The 23,121-nt window shown below is 41.7% G+C and overlaps 1 protein-coding gene across 1 annotated transcript in view; it reads left to right on the forward strand.

Annotated features, from left to right (window-relative positions):
• Positions 1 to 23,121, forward strand: part of KCNH1 (potassium voltage-gated channel subfamily H member 1) — a 436,627-nt gene that overhangs the window by 24,021 nt on the left and 389,485 nt on the right. The window contains exons 2-4 of the mRNA XM_024133828.2: positions 6,037 to 6,160; positions 9,918 to 10,024; positions 21,978 to 22,106. Coding sequence (XP_023989596.1) covers positions 6,037 to 6,160; positions 9,918 to 10,024; positions 21,978 to 22,106 — 360 coding nt within the window. The remainder of the gene's footprint in view (positions 1 to 6,036; positions 6,161 to 9,917; positions 10,025 to 21,977; positions 22,107 to 23,121) is intronic.

A 23,121-nucleotide genomic window follows, 5' to 3' on the forward strand; every position in this document is an offset into this window, starting at 1 on the left:
GATTGCATTGAATCTGTAGATTGCTTTGGGTAGTATAGTCATTTTCTCAATGTTGATTCTTCCAATCCAAGAACATGGTATATCTCCCAGCAGTTTATATCATCTTTACTTTCTTTCATCAGTGTCTTATAGTTTTCTGCGTACAGGAGTTTTGCCTCCTTAGGTAGGTTTATTCCTAGGTATTTTAATCTGTTTATTGCAGTGGTAAATGGAGTGTTTCCTTAATTTCTCTTTCAGATTTTTCATCATTAGTGTATAGGAATGCAAGAGATTTCTGTACATTAATTTTGTATCCTGCTACTTTACCAGATTCATTGATTAGCTCTAGTAGTTTGCTGGTAGCGTCTTTAGGATTCTCTGTGTATAGTATCATGTCATCTGCAAACAGTGACAGCTTTACTTCCTTTTTTCCCATTTGGATTCCTTTTATTTCTTTTTCTTCTTTGATTGCTGTGGCTAAAACTTCCAAAACTATGTTGATTAATAGTGGTGAGAGTGGGCAACCTTGTCTTGTTCCTGATCTTAGTGGAAATGGTTTCAGTTTTTCACCATTGTGAATGATGTTGGCTGTGGGTTTTTCATATATGGCCTTTATTATGTTGAGGTAAGTTCCCTCTTCTATGTTCATCAGTGATATTGGCCTGTAGTTTTCTTTCTTTGTGACGTCTTTGTCTGGTTTTGGTATCAGGGTGATGGTGGCCTCATAGAATGAGTTTGGGAGTGTTCCTCCCTCTGCTATCTTTTGGAAGAGTTTGAGAAGGATAGGTGTTAGCTCTTCTCTAAATGTTTGATAGAATACGCCTGTGAAGCCATCTGTCCTGGGCTTTTGTTTGCTGGAAGATTTTTAATCACATTCTCAATTTCAGTACTTGTGATTGGTCTGTTTATATTTTCTATTTTTTCCTGGTTCAGTCTCAGAAGGTTGTGCTTTTCTAAGAATTTGTCCATTTCTTCCACGTTGTCCATTTTATTTGCATAGAGTTGCTTGTAGTAATCTCTCATGATCCTTTGTATTTCTGCAGTGTCGGTTGTTACTTCTTCTTCTTCATTTCTAATTCTATTGGTTTGAGTCTTCTCCCTTTTTTTCTTGATGAGTCCGGCTAATAGTTTATCAATTTTGTTTATTTTCTCAAAGAACCACCTTTTAGTTTTATTGATCTTTGTTATTGTTTCCTTCATTTCTTTTTCATTTATTCCTGGTCTGATCTTTATGATTTTTTTTCTTCTGCTAACTTGGGGTTTCTTTGTTCTTCTTTTTCTAATTGCTTTAAGTGTGAGGTTAGGTTGTTTATTTGAGATGTTCTTATTTCTGGAGTAGGATTGTATTGCTATAAACTTCCCTCTTAGAACTGCTTTTGCTGCATCCCATAGGTTTTGGGTTGTCGTGTTTTCATTGTCATTTGTTTCTAGGTATTTTTTGATTTCCTCTTTGATTTCTTCAGTGATCTCTTGGTTATTACATATTGTCTTGGCTAACCTCCATGTATTTGTATTTTTTCCAGATTTTTTTCCTGTAATTGATATCTAGTCTCATAGCATTGTGGTCAGAAAAGATACTTGATACGATTTCAGTTTTCTTAATTTCACCAAGGCTTGATTTGTGACCCAAGATATGATCTATCCTGGAGAATGTTCCATGAGCACTTGAGAAGAAAGTGTATTCTGTTGTTTTTGGATGCAATGTCCTATAAATATCAATTAAATCCATCTTGTTTAATGTATCATTTAAAGCTTGTGTTTCCTTATTTACTTTCATTTTGGATGATCTGTCCATTTTGACTTGGTTGTAGAAATTGGATTTTAATAACGTGTTTACATGACAATAATGTGATATAGTGTGATTTGGTTTCCCTTCCTACATAGCTTTTGTTTTCTTTGATGTTTCTAGTTTTCTTTCCTGCCTCGCAAATTATATACGTTTACTAAACTTTTTATGTTATCCCAGATTATCAGGAATATCATTAACTCCTGACCTCCTTTATCTCTAAATAACTTCTCTTCTGGAACTTCTGTTCTCTGAAGCATTCTGTATCGAATATTTTCTATTAGCTTCCTTTCCTGCTTTCTATATTTGGAGCCACGTTTTTTTCCTAGTTCCCATGTTGTCTTCTTTCTTGTATTACTCCCTCATTTTGCTGATACACAACCTCAAGTAACTTCCTAAGAAAGAATATATGGGAAATAAATTTCCCAGATCTTATCTGAAGATCGCATCTGAAAATATTGTTATTCTACCCTCTGATTTGATTGTTTAATTTTAAAAAAATGTCTTCTGTCCTATTCTTGTGTTGTTCTTTCTGCTGTTCTTATTAGGATGCATGCTGTTTTTCTTGATTGATCTTCTGTGTCTTATTTTTTTATGTCTCTTTCTGCACTGTCCTCTGTGAGACTTTATTTTGTCTTCTAACATTTATGTTGAATTTTTAATTGTTACTCACTTTCAATTTACAGGAACTCTTATTTACTTGTTCATTTGTTCTCCTATGGGTCTTCCCCACCCTCACCCCCACCCAGCATCTTGTTTTTGTTTTATGGGTATATTGTCACTTGAGTCTTTCTGAGGATACTAATTAGGTTTTTTTTTTTTTTCTTTTTTTTAAAGTTCTTCTTAAGAACTTAAGAGAGAGAGTTAAACTGACTAGACTTCATATGAACTCAGGGGTAATTCAGTGAATTTTGGACTTCTTTTTTTTTTTTTTTTTTTTGTGGTACACAGGCCTCTCACTGTCGTGGCCTCTCCCATTGCAGAGCACAGGCTCCGGACGCACAGGCTCAGAGGCCATGGCCCACGGGCCCAGCCGCTCTGCGGCATGTGGGATCCTCCCGGACCGGGTCACAAACCCGTGTCCCCTGCACTGGCAGGCGGATTCTCAACCACTGCACCACCAAGGAAGCCCTGTACTTCTTTTAAGGCTTAGTTACTCAGTTCAAGAAATGTGAGTTTTTTCAGGGAGAGAAGACCAGCATGAAGGGTTAGCTTGTGTGCAGAATAAAGTCAGAGCTCCCTGATATTCAAGACCCTTTGCAGTCTGGTCTGCAGGCTCACCTCCTGCTCATTCGTCTTCCTGGCTGCCCTGTGTATACACCAGTCTGCTCTGTGTCCAGTGCTGCCCGACCTTTGCTCTTGCTGGGTCCTCTGCCTGAAATTTTCTGTTCTTCCCACAGCCTGTTACGTTTACCAGAGGCAGGCGTTGTATTTTCAGTTCTCTATCTATTTTTGTGTCATCTGTGGCAGGTACATTTTAGTCATTCAGAATGTTTAAGTGAATTTTACTCATCCTTCCAGACGAGAGCAACTTCCACTGTGACCACTCAGAGACACAGTCCTTTACCTCCCTCGAACAGAGTTAAGCATTTCATGCCCTTTTTAGTTAGTTGTATGCAGGCCTATTTGTTCTGGTAAATTCCCGGAGGGTATGGACCATACCTTGTCAAGCTGGATATCCCAGGGTTTTGCATTGTGCTTGGTATCCAATGGGAACTTGAAGTATTTGTGCATATATGGGGAGAGACAGAGGGAAGGACTGGTTGTGTATTTTTACTAAAGGCATATTTATAAGATTAGCAGGTTTGCAGATTCACTTCATGATGGTGCTGTTTTCTGTTCCTTTTCAGTATATCAAAGCATTCCCAAGAGTACATTAAGAGTAACTTACTGTATTACTCATCACAATAGATATGTATGCAGATGTGTATCTTCAGCAAAGAGAAAGAAATTGAACAAATAAGAAGAGATAGGGCTTCCCTGGTGGCGCAGCAGTTGCGCGTCCGCCTGCCGATGCAGGGGAACCGGGTTCGCGCCCCGGTCTGGGAGGATCCCACATGCCGCGGAGCGGCTGGGCCCGTGAGCCATGGCCGCTGGGCCTGCGCGTCCGGAGCCTGTGCTCCGCAACGGGAGAGGCCACAACAGAGGGAGGCCCGCATACCACAAAAAAAAAAAAAAAAAAAAAAAAAAGAAGAGATAGGCACTCTCTAAATTTAGCCAGGGGTTAGAACTTTGAAGCTGTGCATATTCATAAAATGAATCCCTCTAGTTGAAGTCCCTGCTCAGACTGACAGTAAGCGTAGCTTCCATTGCTAATAAATAAGTAAGTAAGCTCTTCTTTCATTTTAATTCTGCTACTTCCGACTGTGGAACCAATATTGTTGTTTTATCTGATGCTGAATCTCTGACCCTATGAGGCTCAGGTTGGCTGCAAGTGCCGTAGCCCATGGGGTCAGCAGTGCCCACATCACCACACTCAGGGGTTCTCAGTGAGGAGTCTTACTTCCAGTACACAGCTGAGCTCTGGCTACTTGGAGTAAAAGGAAATTTTGAGTAGGAAATGAAGGAGCCACAGCACCCACCTTAGATTGGGGAGCCAGGTGTAGGATCCCAGGTGGCCCTGAAGGCATCTGCAGGCTGGGTGAGGGATGCAGCCATGCTCTCCCAGCAGGAAGGGGTGGATGAGCACCCCACCACCTGGTGACCATCTGCTAGTTCCCTCTCGTGTCCACTGTCAGAGGCTCAGGTGCGTGGGGTCCATCTGGCTGAGGTAAGGTCTCTCTTGGCGGGGTGGGGAGCCACTGCTACAGGCCCTTTAGCTGTCAGCTTTCCTGGTGGCAGAAACCACCAAGCAGAGACATCACCTTTCACCAAGATTGCTCACACTGGAAGGGGCTGCAGCAGATTGTGAGGGCACAGTGAGGTAGGGACCGTCCTTTTGGACCACCAGAAAGGAACAGGTATCCAGGTATGCTGTGTAGCTGGAACACTGCAGAGAGTCTTCTCAAAGCTAGTGGCGGCTAAGCTGCCCGCTCAAATCTAAAAGCTTTCAAATGTTTGCAAGTGTTAATAAACAAACCAAATGTTGGAAAAAAGAGTAGATTATGGTATTTAGCTATTCCTCCTGACTCTCCTTCCTCTATTCCTTCCCACATAGATAGGAAAGGATGGTTACCCATATTGTGCCTAAACTGTAAATGCTGTACTAGAGCAAAATTAACCTCCCAATTAAATGAGGGCATTACATGTCACCATTATTCCACTCCACATAGTGTACATATATAAACAAAACCCCCTCTGGTTTACAACAAAAGAAGGGTCTGTATGTGTGCTCTTTCATTCCTTTTTTTGGTCGGGGGGAGGTGTGGAAGGGGTGATTATTCTGTGGAGAGGAGAGAGCCAAGCCAAAATAATGATTATATTTAAGTTCTGGATGTTATTTGCTTAAGGTCTTGAAAAGAAAAGAGGGACACTTGATTTCCTGAGCACGAAAGGTATCGAAGACTTTTGATCTTTAAAAATGTGGAAAGTGGTGAGAACATGCTAAACAGCCCAACATATCTGTCTTACTTAATCCCCGCATCACAAGTGAATGGTGGGCTGGTGCTCCATGAAAGAGCTCTGAAAAGTGCTTTCTGTGGCTCCATGATTTCAAAATCAGTAAGAAAGTTTTTGTCATTGCCAGCATCTTGATCAGGTTCTATGGAGCCCTAGCATTAGGAGGGTCTAGTTACTTCTCTACGGAGAGGAAGGCTCTCTGGTGTGTGTATTCCAGGAGGCAACCTCCTGTCACGTTGCCTTTCTAAGAAGGCCTTCTCCTCCAAGGATCAGCAAATGTTAATCAGGGTGAATAAGGCCAGTTTGTAGCTCCTGCCCCAAAGACTGACAGGGCCAAGATGCTGGATGGAGCCCAGAAGAAATTACTTTTGGATTCTCTCTGGCTCCACATTACCAGCATAATCTCACGGAGATGAAAAATTAGGACTTAAGTATGTCTTATAGAAATCACTGGATTTCTGCCGAAGACGTTGGTTGGTTGGTTAAGCATGCTTCCTTTGGAGTACAGAAACCTCAACATTTGCATTCCAAATATTCAGTTCTAAAGCTCTGTTCTTCTGTATTCCTCAGAGGGCCATTTTGGAGGGAAACAAAAATAACTGGATTGGTTATTATTTATGTCCTCGTTGAATCTCAACTAATGTCTTGCCTCATATGCCCTTTTCTTTTCTCCTTCCCCTTCTCCTTCTTCTTCTTCTTTTTTTTTTAAACAGATACTAATTTTGTGTTGGGGAATGCCCAGATAGTGGACTGGCCTATCGTGTACAGCAATGATGGATTTTGCAAGCTGTCTGGCTATCACAGGGCGGAAGTGATGCAAAAAAGCAGTACCTGCAGGTATTTATGTTTGGGGTTCTGTTCAACACCCTATCATGGTATCTTTTTGGAAAAAGAAAATGGCTTACTCAGCTTGGGAATTTCCTTTCATGCATCGTTCATTCAGGAATATTTATTGCACTATCATCTCTAGTCCACACACTGTACTGGGAAAATCAAAGAAGATCTAAAACATAGTCCCTACAGCTAATGAATTTATAGTCAGTGAGATGGGAGAAAACCTAGAAAAACTCAGGAAAATCATTTTATCAATAAAATGTGAACTCAAAATTTTATGAGGTTTTAGATGGAAATTGTATGAAAGAAGATTAAATAAAATCAAATGAAAATGAAATGGATGATTTTAGATGATCAAATTAATGTTAAAACATGTATGGCCGTTTTTTAAGAATAAACAGCATGTTGGAGACAAGGGCCTTGTTCATAGGGCTTTACATCAGAAAACGAGAAGAGAACCATGTCTTGCTGCCTTGCTGCTGTCACATCTCTCTCTGATCACTGACTCAAAGGCAGAAGCAAAGGGTGCTGTGCAGCTTGTGCATTTGACAGGGTTCCTAACCAAGCAGCGCCCTTGGGCCGTGGCACTAGAAAAGCTCTTTTAGAGCATCTTCAAGGTGTCGTGCGGAGCGTGTGACCCGGACCCTGCGCTGCCCCAACAAGGTCTTGGCTCCACAGCCTTTGGTGCCTCTCACTCCTCGCCTTCCTCAGAGTCTTCTGTCTTCAGTGGTGTTCGCATGCAGTGGAATCATTTTCCTAAACCTGCTACACCCAAAAGTGAACTCATCTCCAAAGGGTGGAAAAACCCATCTGACCCAGTCATAGTCTTTGGTTCTCAGAAGTTGCATTTTCTTGGTATTAAATCAGCCAAGTAACTCGTTTGGTGAAAAGTATTAAATGTTTTGAAAATATTATCATTTTCTTAAATTTTAGGTTTTTGGGACTGGGAAATGGAAAATTTAAGATTCCCTCAAAGGAGAGGGGTGGGATAGGGAGGGTGGGAGGGAGACGCAAGAGGGAGGAGATATGGGGATATATGTATATGTATATGTATATGTAGAGCTGATTCACTTTGTTATACAGCAGAAACTAACACCATTGTAAAGCAATTATACTCTAATAAAGGTCTTTAAAAAAAAAGTTTCCCTCAAAGGTTTAAAAATTATGACTCAAGTATTATGATAGAATTCTCTTATATTCTTGGTGTGCTGTTATCCTCTTAAGTATCTGTGTATCTGCATCTGTGTCTCCATCTGTATGTGCACATACACAATCAGAACACACTGGGAGAGTGAGCTTCGCTTTTTAGTGTGACTTGAGCAGCCTTTCCTTACCTTTCTTGCTTCTTATTGGCTATAATCAGACACTTTAAGAAAATCAGATAAGAAAACTGGATAATTTAGCCAACTTTCTTTTACGCACAACTCTAAGAAACTTATTTAATTCCCTGAAGGTGTCCCTTCTGTAGAAGGAAAGTAAACATGCCTTTGTGTTAGCCACATCCCTAATTGCTCAGGAGCCTTTTGGCTTATTTCTTGCATTGCAGGCATCTGAAATCTAATGTCCAGACAAAGGAACTTTTCACCTACCACTAAACTACAGCTTGAAAAAGTACATAAGAGTAAGGAAAGCTGGGCATAATTATGGCACTTCATTTATTTGAAGACTCCACTTTGCAGGGATTGGTTTTACCTTGTGAAGGAACTTGCCAACCTATACACCATCACATAAGTTGAGGTCACTTATCTAGCAAATCCATTCAGAAAGGGAAAGTGGGAGGAAGCTAAAAAGGCCTTAGAGCAAAACCAGCTAAGTAAAATGGTTATAGAGCTTAAGTTTTTACCTCCTAGGAGAAAGAAATCCTCTTGTTCTCAGGCACGGCTAATTTAGTCTTGATCTATCTTTCTTTTTAAAGGTAGTTCACCAAGCTCAATTATCTGTTTTCCTGGTTTATAGATGAAGAGCACAGCCCCAAAGCAGAGTACTACATGAGATGGGCACACGGGGAACCACAGATAATAGCATCTCTCTGTGGGCTGGGAAGGGACGTGATAACAAAAGTGACACAGAATTCATAAAGTCAATAGTTAGGGCACTTTTCTTGCAGGGTGCTGGAAACTGGAAGCTCACAGTAAGCCCACGGCTGTTCCAGTATCAAGCTGAGCATGGTGCTTGACTTGGTGGTTCAGGAACTGTGCTTGATAACTTCTGAGGTTCTTGTTAGTTCTGAAATTCTGTGATTCTATGATTCAAGTCATCAAGAAAAAGCTAAATTGCACAGTTAGGTATGCACAGTTTTAGAAGATGGGTTGTGTATTGTTTGGGAACCCACGCCGCTGCTTCTATACATTACATAAGCCTTGAGGGCTGAGCATGGCTGTCCTTCCTTGTTGGTGTCGTCTGAAGGCCTGGGGTGGGCAGGGGACATGCTTGGGGGGGATCCGTGGGCAGCCTTTGTTGGAGGACTGGCTTTTCCAGCCCCATTGTGGGATGGTTTCTCTCCTCTCACGTTTTGTTAGTGTCACTCAGCCTAGTTGTTGGGAATGTTATCCCATTCCTAGAGGGAAAAACCCTGGTCTTCAGACCATATTCAGTGTGCGGACCCAAGAAAATGGACAGTCCTGGCAGTTTTCCTGCCTCTGCTGAGAAGCAGTATTAGTCGGCAGAAGCTTCTACTATCCAGAGGTTTTCTCTGATTTTTTTTCAGGGTGCTTATTTACCATTAGTTTACTTTTCTCCAAATGTGAGGAGTGTGGAGATGTATTAGAAAGAATTTGTAGAATTTTATCATCCTGATTTATTCAACCCAGAGCTCTTTTTTCTTTTTTAGTGGTGGGGTAGGAAAAAGAGCTGCACAGACAGTGGCTGAATCTTCTGTTTGCTGAATCTTCTTTTCTTTCCTTAGCTACTGTATGTCTTGATGTTTAGAGCATCAAATTGCACCCTTTTTCCTGTTTGGTGACTTTTGGTGGTTTTTTTCCTATTCTTTTGTTTAATTTGTTAGGAATTAGAAGAGGAAAAATATGTGGTCCAAATTTATTCTGCCATCCTTCTCAGGACGTCTCTCAGAGTTGTATTTCTAAAATGCAGATCTCATTATGTAACCCTTTTGCCTGAAGCCCTCCATTGGCCCTCCCTGCATTGCTTTCCGGATAAAGTTTAAATGACTTCACCTGACCTGTAATGCCATGATCTCCTCCAAGATCTGACCCCTGCTTATGTCTCCATATTACCTGTTGCTAATTTTCCCCTTACTGTCTACATTCCAGACATACGGAACTGAACCGTATTCAGGTTCCAGAATTAACCTTCCTCTCACCTCTGTGCCTTTGCACATGCTTATCTTTTGCCTAGAATGTTCCTTTCCCTCCTTTTCTTGGCAGATTTCCACCTGCTCTTTAGATCTCTTTTGTTCTTGCCTCTGGGAAACCTTTTCTGACCACTCAGACAGTGCTCTGTGCCTCTTCTTAGTGTTGTAATTCCTTATGTGTTGGTCATACTGTTCTCTAATCTACTGTTTTCTGATCTACTGTTTTCTGGTGTGTCTCATTAAACTGTCAGTTTTGCGGGGAGAGGGATGGAGTCTTGATTCCAGCTCAATCAGTAAATTGTTTTTGATTAACAGATGTTTTCATTGTGTGTGTGTGTGTGTTTTCCACAGTGCATAGCACAGTGCTGGGTATAGAGCAGGTACTTAACAGATGCTTGTAGAATAATAAATACTTGTTCATCTAACTTGGGCTGTTTGGTTGCTTTGCAGTTTTATGTACGGGGAGCTGACTGATAAAGACACCATTGAAAAGGTGCGGCAAACATTTGAGAACTATGAGATGAATTCCTTTGAAATTTTGATGTACAAGAAGAACAGTGAGTATTCAGACCATTCTGAACCATACCTTGATGTGCTTGGAAGAGGAAAATATCTCCTCTTTCTCTGTTGCTGTCTTAGGTTTTCTTTTCTCCCCTCAGCTAAATGTTGTTCCTTGAAGCCAGTGTGTATGTTGGGGTAAATGGTATGGATGGATGAGTTACAGTTCTTCACAGGAGCATTTGTACTTCTCACTAACCAATTAAGACTTCTTGATCTCTTTTCTGCCCAGAGTTAGTGTTTTTCCTATTGGTTTCCTTATGTTGAGTTGTTGGCCTAAGGCACTTGTAGACTTTAAGGCTTCTTAGGTGGAGAGGGAGGAGGTGGGTTAGAATCTCTGTCCAGTTCACCTCTGTATCTATCTCCCCATAGCACTTAGCACAGCGGGTAACACCAGTAGATGCCCAATTAAGAGTTTCTAAAAAAAATTTTGTTTCCCTGGTGACCCCAGTTTTCTGTCAGAGACAGTATTAATCAAATTAATACTGTAATCACTGTTAGTCAAAATGTATTGTTAATTTGTATTTGTTTTGTGTATAATAACTTCCACAAGTTATTAATGAAGAATCTAGGTCAATAGCTATACACCGGTATAGAATTTGCTTTCTCTTAGCAGTTTCCTGTTGAATGGAGATTAATTGTATTGGAAGTATGGAAAGTGGGCTGTATGGAAACATAGCTGTAGCAGGGCTGCAGAGGTGTGGAAGAGTGCTTTGTTTTTTAAATTTAATTTAATTTTTATTTATTTTTTAATTTTTGGCTGTGTTGGGTCTTCGTTGCTGTGCACGGGCTTTCTCTAGTTGCATCGAATGGGGGCTACTCTTTGTTGCGGTGCAGGGGCTTCTCTGGCTTCTCTTGTTGCAGAGCATGGGCTCTAGGCACGCAGGCTTCAGTAATTGTGGCACGCAGGCTTCAGTAGTTGTGGCTCACAGGCTCTAGAGCGCAGGCTCAGTAGTTGTGGCGCACGGGCTTAATTGCTCCGCGGCATGTGGGATCTTCCCAGACCAGGGCTCGAACCCATGTCCCCTGCATTGGCAGGCAGATTCTTATCCACTGCGCCACCTGGGAAGCCCGAATGCTTGGTTTTTAAAAACACTATTTGGTTGTAAGGAATCCTGTTCTTTATATGTAGGATTGAACTAAGTAGGTCATTGGTTCACTAGAACATTTCCAGAGTGGCCCAGGTGGCGCGTTAGGATAAGTGTTTATTTTGGTGGCATTCAGGATGATATGTTTTGCTCTGGAAAGCAGTGGGCACATGTGGCTTTTATCTGGAAGGAGCTGGGACTTTTTTTCAGTCTGGAGCGTTGGTGCAGGCAACTGAGAGGACTGTTTGCTTGGTGGCCAGTGCAGACGCTGAGCTGAGAGATTAGCTTTAGGCATCAGCAACTCTGAGAGGGTTGGTCCTGCGCTTTCACACTAGAGTTGCTGCCTTGCTCCATTTCACCTCCTCAGCCAGTAGGTCTAGTTCCTACCTCGAGACCTACCCTAGTTCCTACCCTGAGACATTTTGCCAAATAGGCCTGAGAGAAATGAGGTGAAAGACTGTGACTGGCTCTGTGCCAGCCCTTCCTCTACGGGGGACACAACTCAAAGCAACAGCTGTTCCCAGGAGCACACCAGCAGTGCCTTCGCATGGGAGGAGGGGTCTGCCCGTGTGCCCAGAGCTAAGGGAGTGAGTTAAAGGTTTCCCACACTGGTAGCTTTGTGTCCTGAACAGCGTGGATTTCCCCACGTCACAGACTGCTAATCAGGTAGGCGTATCACAAAGATAATGCCTTGCGTTTATATTTTGCTTCAGAGTTTTCAAGCTTCATTAGACTATGCATTTAACTTGCTCAAAGTCAACTATACATGTTGGGCATAAAAGGGAGAGAGAGGGAAACATAATTAAAACTGAATTAGTGATTCCACTTGCTGTTCTCTTCAGTGGGCATGTACCCCAGAGTGAGTATGAGATGGCAGGGGGCAATCTGCTGTCCCCTCAGCTGCCTTGGGGGCTGAAGGCCTCGTATTGTGAGTATCTCATCGCACTGAGGGTGATTCTGGTACTTCCGGTTCTGTACATTAGGTAGACATGGCCTAGGCATGGAAGCCAATCAGTTCAACTGATGTTTTTACCAAAGAATCAGCATCTCTTCCCTCCCTGGAGGTTGTGGTGGGCTTATTGAGAGAGATGCATGCCAGTCTCCAGAGTGGCATGTCAACCTGGGCATGGACTCTACTTCATGGGTGATCAGAAGGCATTCTCAAGAGCAATTGTGGTCATATGCAACTTTTACCTTACCCTTTGATTTTAGAAAATACACTCTGTGGAAGGTATGATGCCACTCTATTTAAAAATGTTGAGAGAGCCCTGTAAAGTAGTCATGGCTGATGTTACGTATCTCCATTGTATAACAAGGTAAATTCCTCACCCGAGGTCATGCAGAGCCAGGAGCTGATTTCCAGTGCTTGCTCCATGGCTGTTCTTTCCAGACGGGGCTGGTTTTAGTCGGGGCACAAGGCAGGGCCACCACATATGGTGGTGCAGGCTATACCCTACATGGGGGCAACCAGAAACCAGTTTGCTTGCTAGGTCCTCAGTGCACCCTGGCCTAGAATTGCATCTGTGCTGAGGGAGGAACTTCCCTTTCTAATTTACACAAGGATGTCCAGTGGGCTGGCAGGGGTTTCGTCCAAGGCTAAGCCTGTACATAAAACATGAAGCAGAAATGGATGCAGATAGTGTTGGTTTCTTCCTAGGAACCTGTTCACTGTCCCCAACTCCTCCAAATCTACCCTCACCTGAGGAATTTAGAAACTTTAAATTACTTTTTCAGCCTGGGTATCTTACAGTTGCACCAAATTCTATGTTTTTGTTAATGGCTTTTTATTGACCAACTACAGGCATACCTCAGAGATATTGTAGGTTCGGTTCCGCAAATTTTTTGGTTTTCCAGTGCATGTAACTACTAAGTGTGCAGTGGCATTATGTCCATAAAACAACAATGTGTATGTCTTAATTAAAATTCATTAATTTTTTGCTAAAAAGTGCTAATCATCATATGAACCTTCAGTGAGTTGTCATCTTTTTGCTGTAGAGGGTTTGAAATATTGTGAGAATTACCAAAATGTGACACAGAGACATGAAGTGAACAAATGCTGTTGGAAAAATGGCGCCGATAGACTTGCTCAATGCAGGGTTGCCACAGACCTTCAGCTTGTTTAAAAAAAAAAAAAAAATGTGGTGTCTGCTAAGCACAGTAAAGCGAGGTCTGACTATACTCTGTCAGACACGAGGCTTGCTCCTAAGAATGCGGTTACGAAAAGACAGACCCAGCCTCTGCTCCCGCAGCGTTTGCAGGGGTCGGGGGCAGCCTAATAGTATAGAGCTGTAAGTGTTTTGATGGTGACACCACACGGGGGGTGTCCCTTCACCCTAACTTAGGAGGTCAGGGAAGGAAGTCTTCCTAGCAGGCAGGAAATTCATGCAGAAACTGAAGGATAGTGGGGAGTTAGGCAGAGAGAAGGGCAAAGAGTATCCCAGGCTGATGAAAAGCATGTGGAGAGGGCAATAGGGGAGAGCAGCAGTGACATTTGAAGAGACACAAAGCAGGGCTCCTCAGACTTTGACAGGATATATAACATCACCTGCAAATCAGAAAAAGTATGTACTTGTATTCAGTAGGTCTGCAGAAGGGCCCAAGATTCTGCTCCAGGTGATGCTAATGCCGCTGGCCCAAGAATCACACTCTGAGTAGCAAGGACGGAAAGCAGCTGCAGTGAAGGCTGACTTCCACGCCTACAGGGTGCGTCTATAGCTGGCTGGATCCCCTGCACCCAGCACAGTGCCTGACCCAGAAGGTGTTCCACCTGAACTCATGGAGTAATTAAATAAATCTGTAAATGAATGGGTCACCAATGTAGCTGGAGAGGTTGAGAAGGGCCGATCACGCAGCCACGTTAAAGAGTTTAGAATTTGTCTTAAGAGCAGAGGTGGTGGAGACAGAGGGTGGCGTGAGAGGCATTGAGCGGTTTTAAGCAGGGTTAAGTGTGTAATAATAAGATTTTCATTTCAGAAAGATGACTCCATTAGAGAGTGGAGATGGAATGCATCGTAGGAGACCAGAGGTGGGAGACCTGTTAGGAATCACTGCGGCGGCAAGATGATTGTGGCCTGCTGGGGGAGGGGTGGGGAAGAGGCAGCTGAGAAGGAGAGGTGTCCGGGGAAATGGGAGGAGGCTGAGCCTAGGGACTTGCCAGTGGAGCCCACTGACTGGCAAGTGTCTAGCACACAGCCCAGCCCAGAGGAGGCGCTCGGCACATGTTTGCTGAGTGACTTTGAAAGGAACTTGACAGTTAGCAAGAAACAGATGAGTGACCCAAGAGTATGTGATTCAGAGTGAGGGCTTCGGAGCCAAGGAGCGAGCCTTGTGGGGCTGAACTGACCAGCTGGCCCGGGAGGAGCAGACTGAACAGAGATGGATGGGAGGAGAGGAAGGAGACAGGTTTGCTGCTACTTTCACAATTTGTAGTTCAATAGATTGAAACTTTCAGCATTTTAAAGCAGTGTGGAGTCCCGTGGGGGAAATGTCACCCCATTTGAGATTTTAAAATGTGAAATGTCATCATTTAAAGGAATGTTTTTTTCTTTTTTCTCTGATTTTTAAATTAATGCATTTTTACTATGGAGAACACATATGAAGGCTTAAAGAAGAAAATCAATCACCCTAAAGACTCAAAGACTTGGAGAAATACTATCATCCTATTCACATTTTGGTGTTTTGTCTTGCACATGTTACATAGTTGAGACTTTGACATGTATGCAACTTGAAATTGTACATTTATTTAATTTTTTTTTTTTTTTTTTTCGGTACGCGAGCCTCTCACTGCCGTGGCCCCTCCCGTTACGGAGCACAGGCTCCGGACGCGCAGGCCCAGCGGCCGTGGCTCACGGGCCCAGTCGCTCCGCGGCACGTGGGATCCTCCCGGACCGGGGCACGAACCTGTGTCCCCTGCATCGGCAAGCGGACTCTCAACCACTGCGCCACCAGGGAAGCCCTTATTTAATTTTTTATCATAAAAATATCCTTATCATTAAAATTCCCCATAAATATAATTTAGAAGGAATTTTATTAACACCTCCTTTATTGTTGGATATTTATGAGGCTCTAAATTTTCTTGATTAAATATAATGTTGAGGTGAAGATCTTGGTGCAAAGATATTAGTCGACATTCTGAAATATTTCCTAGAAGTTGAAAATTACTGTGTTAAAGAATGTGAACCAAGGTTCCTGAGACATTTTGTCAAATTGTGTTCCAGAATTGAACGCATTTCCAAGTTCACTTGCAGACTGTGAGTGTCTGACTCACTGAGTTGCTCTAGCACCGAATAGTATTATTTTTAAATGATCAGATTGCCTATAATTACATTTTTTGTTTAATGAGTATTTTTAATGCTAGTGAGACTGAAGTATTTTTCCTATTTAATATCCATTTAAAATTACTTTTTTATGTTAATTGTTCAGATTCTTTGCCCATATGTTCTATTTAATTCTTGTGATTTTCTTATTGATTTTCTTTCTAAACTCTTAATAAATTGTTTTGATTCTCCCCCCTCCCATTCTTTAGTATTTCCAAGGTTAACTTTGTAGAAAGGATCTGCTAGTGATAGGCATTCATGTTTATTTTACCTTTTGGGGAGTTGGAAGTAATTAGCAGAGGGCTTCATGGTGTGTTTTGGAATGAGTGTGTGTGTAATACTATTATCTATCTTGGAGACTGGCTTATTTGAAAGGTTTCTTTCTATCTATTGGCCAGTCTGACCAGTAAACCTGGGCATTTTGGAATTGCTATATATTTTGTATTGTGACTTAACTCATTCTCAGTATGCTGGATAATTTTCTTGTATCTATGACAGTCATCATTCATGAACTCATTCAGCAAATATTTAGGTGGCCACTTTTGGGCTGGCCAATTAGTTTTTCCATTTTTCGAACAAGAAAGTTAAGAAGTATCAGCCCTGAGTGAAAGCAGTCCACCCTCTGGATAACACCCCCCAGCATTTGACTGACTCCACAATTCATGGTGTGGCTGGGGGCCCTGGTTTGGGGGCTGTGGATCAGCTTCTCCAGCAGAGAAGCCCAGGGAAAGGCAGCTTAGAGCAAGAGAAGCTGCCGGCTAAGTCCTTATTGATTACCTACTGCAGGCCTGTGGGTTTGAGCCAAAGAGATCCACATATAAGAAACCGACTCTGCCTTTGAAGAGGTGACAATCTGTTGTGAAGACAAGTCTAATAGGAAACAGTCGTCTTTTGCCTATTTTACCAATAGATTGTCTTTGACTTATTCAGTACTAGAAGCTGCTTATATGTGAGGGATATTGATCCTAAATCACACACATACTGAAAACAATTTTGCCTTTTAAAATTTTTTCTCTTTAATTAAAGACTTTTTAAATACCATATAGAAGTGAAAAATGTTTGTCAGTCTTTTCCTTTATGGTTCTGACCTTTATAAAATACTTAGGAAGCTCTTCTCCTTACCTAAATAATAAAAATATTCTTCCATTTTTCCTTCTGTTACTTTTATAGTACTATTTATTATCATCCAGCTCTTTTTTTCCAATTTGAAATGCTCTTTTTAAATATGCTAAGTTCTCACACATTTCATGGGTTTGTGTCTCTCCTCTTTTTCCTTGTGTAACTTATTAGCTACGTGAGTTTGGTTAAAATGCTTTCCCACTTGGGTTGTCCATATTTAAATTGGGGATAATGTCACAGTAGCAATTCCACTTCACAGAGTTGTTGTGAAAGGTAAACCATGATGGCTCAGGGTTTGGCCCTGCTGGAAGCACTCAGTAAATGATATTATTGTCTTCATTATTGCTTGTTTTAGGGTCATTGCCAATGGCTCCTAGTTACTATAGTAGGTAGTCCCTGTCATACGTTTTCTCTTCAAAAATATCTTGGCTGTTCTTCTACCTTTACTTTTCTATTTGAATTGAATGTCAATTCATCAAGCTCTGAGAAAAACAAATGAAAAAAGGAACAATTGAGATTCTGATTGAAATTGCATTAAATTTATATATTAAAAAGGGAGGTTTGACATCTTACAGAATTGATTCTTTTAATCTACAAACAGTGTAACTCTCTCCATTTATTGAGGTTTTATTTTTTGCCCTTCAATCAAATTTAAATTACATGGAGGCTTAAGCATTGAATTTTCTAGCTTTTCCCTTGTTATGGTTGAGACTGGCCCTTTTCCTTATGAACAGGTGGAGGCAGCTTTGGAGTTTCATTAAACACCTTAAGATACATTCTCTTTTAAAGTCATACGAACACCCCTGTGAGGTGAGATTGAACATTTTAACCTTATAGGTAAAGAATTTAAAAGGAAGGAAGAAAGGAAAGTAATAGTTTTAAATATCTGTGTATCATCATACATTTTAACTTAGTCTAAAGTAGGTCTATTATTCCCATTTTACAAATAAGGAAACTGATTCTGAGAGAAGTTAAAGTGGCGTGGCCAAGACATAAAATAAATGAAGAGATAGGGCTCAAACGCAGGGCTTGGGATTCTGAATCAGATGTTCTAATGGCCAGTGGTCACTGCTTCCCCCCTCATGCTCTCTCATCCTCTCTACACTTGTCATTTGTCTCAATAAAGTTGACTCAAATCCTTTTGGTCTGTTTCCTGGGGCTGACTGCCATTCTCTAGTCTAGTTTCTGGACCCATCGGAATGGCCCATCACATGCAACCCTTCTCAAGAGCCAATCACAGTGGCTTGGTCAATTCTGTTGCTATCAAATGTGGCCTGGATGCCTGGCTCTAGACAGTACCTGGGAGGAGGTCCAGGGTAGGAGGCCAAAAATTCTCTCATACACCTGAGCCTTGCTGTTTTGTTATCTGACTGTTGTGGTTGAGAAACCCTATAGCCAGGTTAGGTTGTCAGGTTCATTACTGCATAACCCAAGGGAGCTACATAAGGGATGACCATCACAGAGTGACCAGAAGGAGGAGACCGACCTGGAACTCCCCTTCTACTGGGCATGCTCATCCAGGAAAGAGCTGCAGCCTTTGCCATCAGTAGGATGTGTTTCTCCTGGATTTGTGTATCGATCTGCCTTTAATAGAAAATTTATCTTTGACCCTTTGTTCTTTTTTGCAGAAACAGGGCATTAAGTACTTGCTTTTCTTGGTTTCTCCCAGAATTTTAACCTCTTCCTGGTTTTGTGTATGTGTGTGTGAATATTTGTGCATTCATTGTCTCTCTTTTATCCTGATGGAATGGATGCTGCTGCAGAATCTGGGCTGTAGGAGAGGTCCCTGGAGGCCAACTGCTCGGGCGTCTGCCCCCAGGCAGGTCTTCATTTGAATGGAGCCAAAGGGTTCCTGAATATCCCTGGGTGCATCCAGAGGGGTGTAAGGGAAACTGGGTGGGTGGGGCTCTGGGCTCTGAATGGTTCGTGTTAGCTTGAAGGAACTGTTTCGTGTACTGAGACTTTGAGTAATGTTTCATTAGTTAAAAACGCTTTGCTCTTAAAAAGCGAAAGGTTGAAATGACTAGTCTGTACTATCTAAGAGGGACTCATAGTCTTTTTTGGAAGAATTTCAGAAATGAAAATTTAAACCCATTCTTCATTCCTAGATTGTTTGGGTGTGACAATTTGGGAGAGAGGCAGGTCTGAGTAACTGTGAAGACACTGGAAGTAGGATTTATTTCTTTGAAACTCAGCAAGCATTCCTAGAGCTTGTTGAGTTAGGCCTGTGCCTCCTGGGGTTGAGCATTGTAATGGCCTATGTGACGCCCCATGGGTAGCACTGCATTGGATGCCATTGGAATAGGGGTGCAGGACCATCAGACAGAGGAAGTAGATCAGTTCTCCTGCCCTTGGAGTGCATTATGAATTATTTACAGAAATAGCCTTCAACTGTTAAGCTTTGAGGGGGCCTAATATATAGCACTTTCTTTTCCTGCCTGTGGTCAGAAACAATTGGGAGAGATACAGGAATCAGGCAAATGGAGGTTAAAATATACCACCTTTATGACTAGTAAAGCAGATCCTAGAAAATGTAGTTTATATCTGTGGGCAGGTGAGTTTCTAAAAGTGAATCCTAGAATCAGACTTACCCACCCAACCCAGGTAACACCGGAGAACCACAGGCTTCTCCTACCAGCCATGCCCCCTGCTCTTTGACTTCTCCCTTAACATTTATAGAATGGGGAAGTAGAGCGGAATGCACACTAATCTCTAAGCAGAGGAGGAGAAGTGGCCAGGCTACACATGTCCAATTCTTGTCCCCCAAATTGCCAACCCAGGGACAAGGCCTGGAGTTTTACACTGAAAGATATCCCTCCACGAGGAAACACCAGTAGGAGAAAAGAGGTTCCTACCCTCAACAGCCCAAGTGATCAGCTGGCGAGGAACTCTTAAAGTAATACATACTGACTCTAAAATTTTTGGCACAAAGAAACATATTTAGATATTGAAACGGAATGATCAGAGCAGGATGCATTTAGTCAGGGAACATTTCTGGAAGGAAACAATGGGCACAGTGTGGTGGAGAAAGGCACATAGCTTTAAACAGATTGACCTGTTGAAATGGAGGAAAGTTCATGGGGAGCTTGAACTATGGTAAAATGAAAAAGGCCTCCCAATATGACAAATACAATAGCTCTTGTGATCTGGGAGATGTGGGTTAGTGTCATCAGTCCTAGTAGTCATAAAGATTAGGTGGCACAGTCCCAAGTGGAACAAGTTCATAGATATCAGGCCCAGCTGATACAGCACAGGGGATGGCCCATAGGCGGCAGCTGTGAAGGGGATGGTTCTGGGGATTGCAGCAAGACGAGGCTTCTGGTGTTAGACAACATGAGTGAGGGACCTCTCTTCTGATTTATTACTTGTTTGGTAAATTTGGAGTGCTTTCTTGTTTACCCAGCTGAGAGAATATTGCTCAGTTTTCTTTAGAGCAAAAAGAAAAGATTTTTTTTTCCTCTTTTTGTCTTACCAGCTAGGATACAACTGAGAGCTGTGGGTACGTGGGCTCAATTGGTGTGATGCTTTCTTTTGAGTTTTCTGTTGCTTAATTGAAAGTGGTTTAAAACCCACTGCAGGTTCTGAGGGGGATACTGGGAGGAATAGTGACACAGACCTTCCAAAAACAGTGGATAACTCAGAGAGCATATTCTTTTTGATTTTGGAACACTATGTGCGATTTTTTTTTTTTTTTTTTTTTGGCCATGCCAGTCAGCTTGTGGGATCTTAGTTCCCCGACCAGGGATCAAACCCAGGGCCTTGGCAGTGAAAGTGCAGAGTCCTAACCACTGGACCACCAGGGAATTCCCCTGATTTTTGTAAGGTGGATTTTCCTTTCAAAACACATTTTTCTTAGGGTGACACTATAATGTATTTGTCTTCTAAGAGTACCCAGAAACCAGCAGCTAAAAAGGGAAGGGGAAGTGGATAGAGGTTTAAAATTAACTGGATGAATATATAGGTAATCAAGATTTAAGGAGAATGTATTCCTATCTGATCTGTTTGCTGTCTGTTTGACTGTACATTGTGGGGTTATTCATACTTACATATGAATAAGTCGTATAGTCAGATATATAATCTTGTAATTGTTAAGTAAAATTGGTTAATCCTAATGTTAATCAGAGATATCTCTCTGTCCTTGTTGTATAGTATAGAGTTTGATGTGATTGCAGGCAGAGAGACCCAAGTGACCTTTTGGTGATCTGTTTCCATCTCCAATATACAGTGAGTTGTTTGCTTGCTATCTGCTAAAATAAAATATGTAAAATGCTGAGCACAGCACCAGGTACATAGGAAGCTTCTCTAATACTTAGCAACATGGGGAAATATTTACTGTATTTTAATTTGAAAATGGTTATAAAATAGTATGTAAAGCATTATCCCAGTTATGCAAAATTCAACAAATAGTTATTAAGTTCTTATATGCCAGATGCTGTTTTAGGAATGGGGATACAAGAACAAGTTGGGGTGAACATACCATTGCTTTGTGCCCCCATTTAATTTTGTATCACAGAAGAGATTGATAGATCTTGCTGTGATGTCCTCAATAGATAGAAAACATCTGTTTCTTTTCCTTCTTTTTTTTGTTTTTGGAAGCCAGAGACTGACTTTGCGCAGATATTTTTCCCTAGATACCTGAGTGGGTGATCTCTCTGAGAAGTCAGTCAGATGAGCCCTGCCCACCTTCTCCTTCTGTGGTTTAGGGCAGTGCTTTGGAAGCGCTCATTTATCTCCCAGTTTAGCTCAGGAGCAAGGATTGGAAGTTGAAACATTCATTGAGCTTCCTAAAGTACTAAGTAATCACCGCTGAAACCCACCTGGAAACTCCCTTAAGGGAGTGGGGAGCCTTTGCCAGGAGAATCATTGTGGTGATTCTTTTCCTTCCTCAGTGTGTCCTTATTTGCCATTGTATAGGACCTTCGGGATTTTTATTCTGGGGAGAGAGATTTAGAAACATAGTTTCTAGCCCATGGTCCATTGAGCCAAATTGATGGATTCCCAAGCTGAATTTTGGTACTGGGAGCTTTTAGCAATGGAAATTTGAGTTTCATGGTCAGCCGGCCCTGGCTGGCAACACCCAAACTGGCCCCTACTCTTTACTTCACTACATGGTCTAAAGTAAGTCTTTAGGTCTCTGTACCTTAGATCAGGAGGGATTTTCAACCCATTTTCTAATCATTTTACAAGGGTTAAGAAATCTGCACTTACAAAATTATTTGAACAGGAGAAAACTCCCCACTGAGTAGTTACTATGAAAGCTTTTATTCCAGCAAGAGGAAAAATTAATGGTGTAAAACCCAGTCCCTGAAGGAATGAAACGATTCTAAAAACGAACTAATATTTGTACCTATTCATTCCCAAGTCTTTACTTCCATAGCCCCTCAAATTAGAATACAAATTACTGACCAACCTTTTGGTATTTCTTTCAGGGACACCTGTGTGGTTCTTTGTGAAAATTGCTCCAATTCGAAATGAACAGGATAAAGTGGTTTTATTTCTTTGCACGTTCAGTGACATAACAGCTTTCAAACAGCCGATTGAGGATGATTCATGTAAAGGTTTGTAATTCTGATTTGTACAAATAATTTTATGCCTTTTTAATTTTTTTGCCTATAGTGTGACTCTCGTTACAGAGAATTTGAGGTTGACAAGGCAATCTCTGCAAAAGGATCAAGATTTAAACTTTAATTTGTGTTGGGTAAAGCATTGTATCGTTCTGGAATGTATTGAGGGAAAAGAAAGTGAGAAAAAAAAGCTTTGGTTAGGAAGGCATTTGAATCAATTTCATACCTTTGTAGATTAACCCTTTCCAAGTAGACAGAGGAAGGTAACTGGGCACCTCTGGTATTGTTTGTTTTGTTTTCACATGACAGATGTCAGTCACCCACATGTGGCAGTTCATGGTCACATTCATCTTATTTCTATATACACTTCTTTAGATTTGACTGAGTTCTAACATTTTAAGAGTGTTAAAGTAGATTTTAGTACATCTCTGCCTCTGTGGTTGGTTAAGTCTGTGATTGGTTAATTCATTGGAAACATGGCATTAATGAGGCCAATAACATTCCCGTATGGGTCATTTAATCAGTTCTGGGACCACAGATTTTAGCACTCACCTCAGCCATATCACATGCATGTATTGTTTAAATAACACTGGGGACCTAGGAGAGGAGATGGCTCAGGATTTCTAGAACAACTGTACTCCCGAAGAGGTCCAGCTCATCAGGAAGTACAGAAGATGTCATTCCCAGAGGTTTGGGATTAGGAGGTATCACAGCAGTCTTTTCCATCCCCCTGAAGATAACTAAGAGGCCAGGAGCTCTTTCACGTCGCAGTGTTTCCCGGCTCTGCGGCTGATTTTCCGGCTCTACCAGAGAACGCTACTCCTTGCAGTTTTCTGAGACGCAGCAGAGAGATAAAAGTGGAGTTCATGGGAGAGTCAAACTGGGGCATGTTATCCTTGACGTGACAAAATTGTGATTGTTAAATGACAAGAAATAAAAAACATTCTGTGGCTGCTCCCTTGGGGGCTGTGTCCTCTGAGGATATTTAAAATCCTACCACATTTGGATG

This window comes from Physeter macrocephalus, chromosome 4 (genome assembly GCF_002837175.3).
Source record: "Physeter macrocephalus isolate SW-GA chromosome 4, ASM283717v5, whole genome shotgun sequence".
NCBI classification, from domain to species: Eukaryota; Metazoa; Chordata; class Mammalia; order Artiodactyla; family Physeteridae; genus Physeter; species Physeter macrocephalus.